Genomic DNA, 3062 nt, shown 5'->3' on the forward strand with positions numbered 1-3062 from the left:
CCTACACAAAATTGGGAAATAGGAAACTATTTAAAATATTGGAATTGTCAACTGACGATTTAATGGAAACTAAAACGATACAAAACGTACTCACGTTAAGAAAGAACGTATTGGAAATAAAAACTTATTGTTACATTCCTTTATTCATACGAGTATTTAGGCAGATAGGAACACATGTACATGTATTACGACGTTGCAGTAACCGTTTCAAATATACTTTATTTTATTTCAGAGACAGATTATTTAATGTATCGTAATAATTATCATTTGACACTTGAAGAAGACGCACGATTTCATGCGAGTCCGAGTAGATTATGTTGTTGTTTCTGTCAAAAGTCAGGCCTAGCACACCCTGTATGTTCACCACTCGCTTCACCTTCTGCACCATCTTGCTCACCACAAATATGGCGTCGTCACTGCACACGTATATCTGGCCTTTGTTATCCATGGCCATCCCAAGGAACCTGGGATAGTCCCGGAGCAACACCGCCTCATCACTATCCTTCTTGATTCCATACAACCCCGTGGTGTTGATGAAGAACACGTTATCATCATTATCAAACACGAACTGGTGAACCATCTTCGCACTCAGCTGTGAGACATGCTTGATGGTTCTGTTATCATAGTAATAAGCATTCAGACTCGGGAATTTGATGAAGTATATCCTTTTCTTAACAAATAACCACCAAATATCCAGGTTTTCCATCGCCAGCCTTCTCAACTGCTTCTGCCCTGGGTGGTACCTGTAAATACCATGGCTACCACCGAAGTACATCTCCTTGGACTCCGTATCGTATGCCACGGCAAAAGCATCCTTGACTCCTCTTAATACGGTCATTTTTTTATGATCGATGTTTACGACAGCTGGCATGTACTCCCCTTGGCCGAAATCGAAGCTGAAGTATAATGTGTTCGTAGATTTGTCCACTGCGAGCTGGTTTGGACTGTGTGCCATTGATACTAGGGTTTCTTTTAGATAGCATTGCTTTGTCAGATCGTCTGCTCGTATGTCACAAAATTTCTTTGGAAAAGTCACAGCTTGGGCCATCACAAACGTGCAGAAAAAGCGATAGTATCTCATCGTAAAGTTTCGTGGGTTGAACGATCTTTAAACGCCGTTTGCTTCTTTCATTGTCGGGCGGGCACTGCCAATGGATATTGTCAACAAAATAATGGAACAACAAAATTGCTCCTTGTTTTGATAAAGATGCTTACACACCAGGTCGGCCAATTCACACAACAACTATCGAATCCGAATTGTGTCATTTCATTTTGTAACAAAGAATTTCTCAACTCGTTCTTACTGCAAATTAGGTCTAACATAACGTAAGTAAAGATCTTCAGTACTAGTGCATCATAGTATGTTAACAATACTTTCTTATTTTTTCTCATGTAAATTTTTAAGCTGATCAAAAATTATTGAATAAATAATTTATTGCAAATTAATACTTATATGTGTAGCCACCTTAAGGACACATTGTTATTAATATAGACGACATGCAATACGTAAAGAATGTTATACATATCAACGTATCGTAAACATAACGCAACGTTGACATGAATTCGATGCTCAGTGAAAACTTTTGTCAGTGAAACAAAAGTAAATTTTATTTCAATAGTTTCAATACATAGAATTCTACATATTATTATCCCAGAATAGGTTTTGTGTATAGGTAATAGGTAGGCAAAAATGCATGTAATTGAAATGAAGCAGAACGCGCGAAATGTTGTCGTGTTCTTTTTTTTTTTTAATTCTCTTTTTAATCCAGTCACTGCTACCTAAGTCTGATGCCTTCTCGAGATCGTCAGTCCATCAAGCATCAACACCCATGATGCTTCCATATTCACGAAATAAGTTAACTAAACAAAAACCAATCTCTTAGGCTACAAGCGTGTAGGTAAATGTTTATTTATTTAGGGTGGAACTGGGTCACACGATAAAATTACGGGGTAGATTTCTTAATCAGATTGCGGGTTGATTATGGGGAACCACGGCAGGCAATGGGTTTGGGGTAGTTTCATTTATTTTTAAAGAACTTTGATTCCGTATGTTTAGTAGAACTGTTTTTGTATTGCACACTTAGAGAAAGGGTAGCACAACCCAGAATAATCCAAAATCGAGTTATTTAAAAATATAGAAATCTGTGTCAAAAACTAGGTGAAATACTTGCTATTCCTATAAAAAAAGTATTTATTGATCTAATATTATTTATCTAGTAGGTACTTATGCGATGTGACTGTGCGAAGGTTGTTAGTGAGCCGTAGACCAAAGACCGTAACTTGCACAAATCTCTATTATTTCAATATAGAAGACTAGCTGTGCCCTGCGGCGTTACCCGTGGTAGCCTGTGTTAATCCAGGGTGTCAGCTAACTCCATACCAAATATTAAAATCACTCACATACTCACAAACTTTCGCCTTTATAATAATTAGTGTGATTGTAGCGCCAGTTCCACCGCATTAAAAAGGAAATTTCGCATACGAATTTAAAGAAATCTTAAATAGAAATTTGTATTCCATTTGAGCTATTTTTATGTGAATTAACACTTCAAAATACGTCTCAAAAACACATAACTAGAAAATAGTAGAGTCATAAATGTTCAAATAGCTTGCGGTCGACATTTAGCTCCAACTCTATTACCATCTTCTATACTTATAATAAATCTGTAGAGAGGTGAATTCTGTACATGAAATATATTTTCAAAATAACTATCAGGGGGTGATAAGTGATCGATACTGATGCCAAAAATGCAATCAGTAAAATTTTTGTCTGTCTGTCTGTCTGTCTGTCTGTCTGTCTGTCTGTATGTTCCTTATAGAAACAAAAACCACTTGACGGATTTTAACGAAACTTGGTACAATTATTCTTCATACTCCTGGGCAGGTTATAGGATACTTAGGAATTCCCACGGGAACGGGAATTAGCGGGAAAATCCTTTTGTACGAAAAATCTAAACCGCTTAAGTTAGACGCTTGAAATTTGGCATGCAGGTACCTTAGTAAACTTAAAGCTTAGTTACAACAGGATATTGCAAAATTCCCATGGGAACGGGAGTTAGCGG

The 3062-nt window shown here is 37.0% G+C and overlaps 1 protein-coding gene across 1 annotated transcript; it reads right to left on the reverse strand.

Moving 5' to 3' along the window:
* Positions 1 to 223: 223 nt before the first annotated feature.
* Positions 224 to 955, reverse strand: LOC135078740 (ommochrome-binding protein-like). Its single transcript, XM_063973297.1, has one exon. The coding sequence runs from the start codon at positions 953 to 955 to the stop codon at positions 224 to 226; it is 732 nt and encodes a 243-aa protein (XP_063829367.1).
* Positions 956 to 3062: the final 2107 nt, after the last annotated feature.

Source organism: Ostrinia nubilalis, chromosome 15 (genome assembly GCF_963855985.1).
Source record: "Ostrinia nubilalis chromosome 15, ilOstNubi1.1, whole genome shotgun sequence".
NCBI classification, from domain to species: domain Eukaryota; kingdom Metazoa; phylum Arthropoda; class Insecta; order Lepidoptera; family Crambidae; genus Ostrinia; species Ostrinia nubilalis.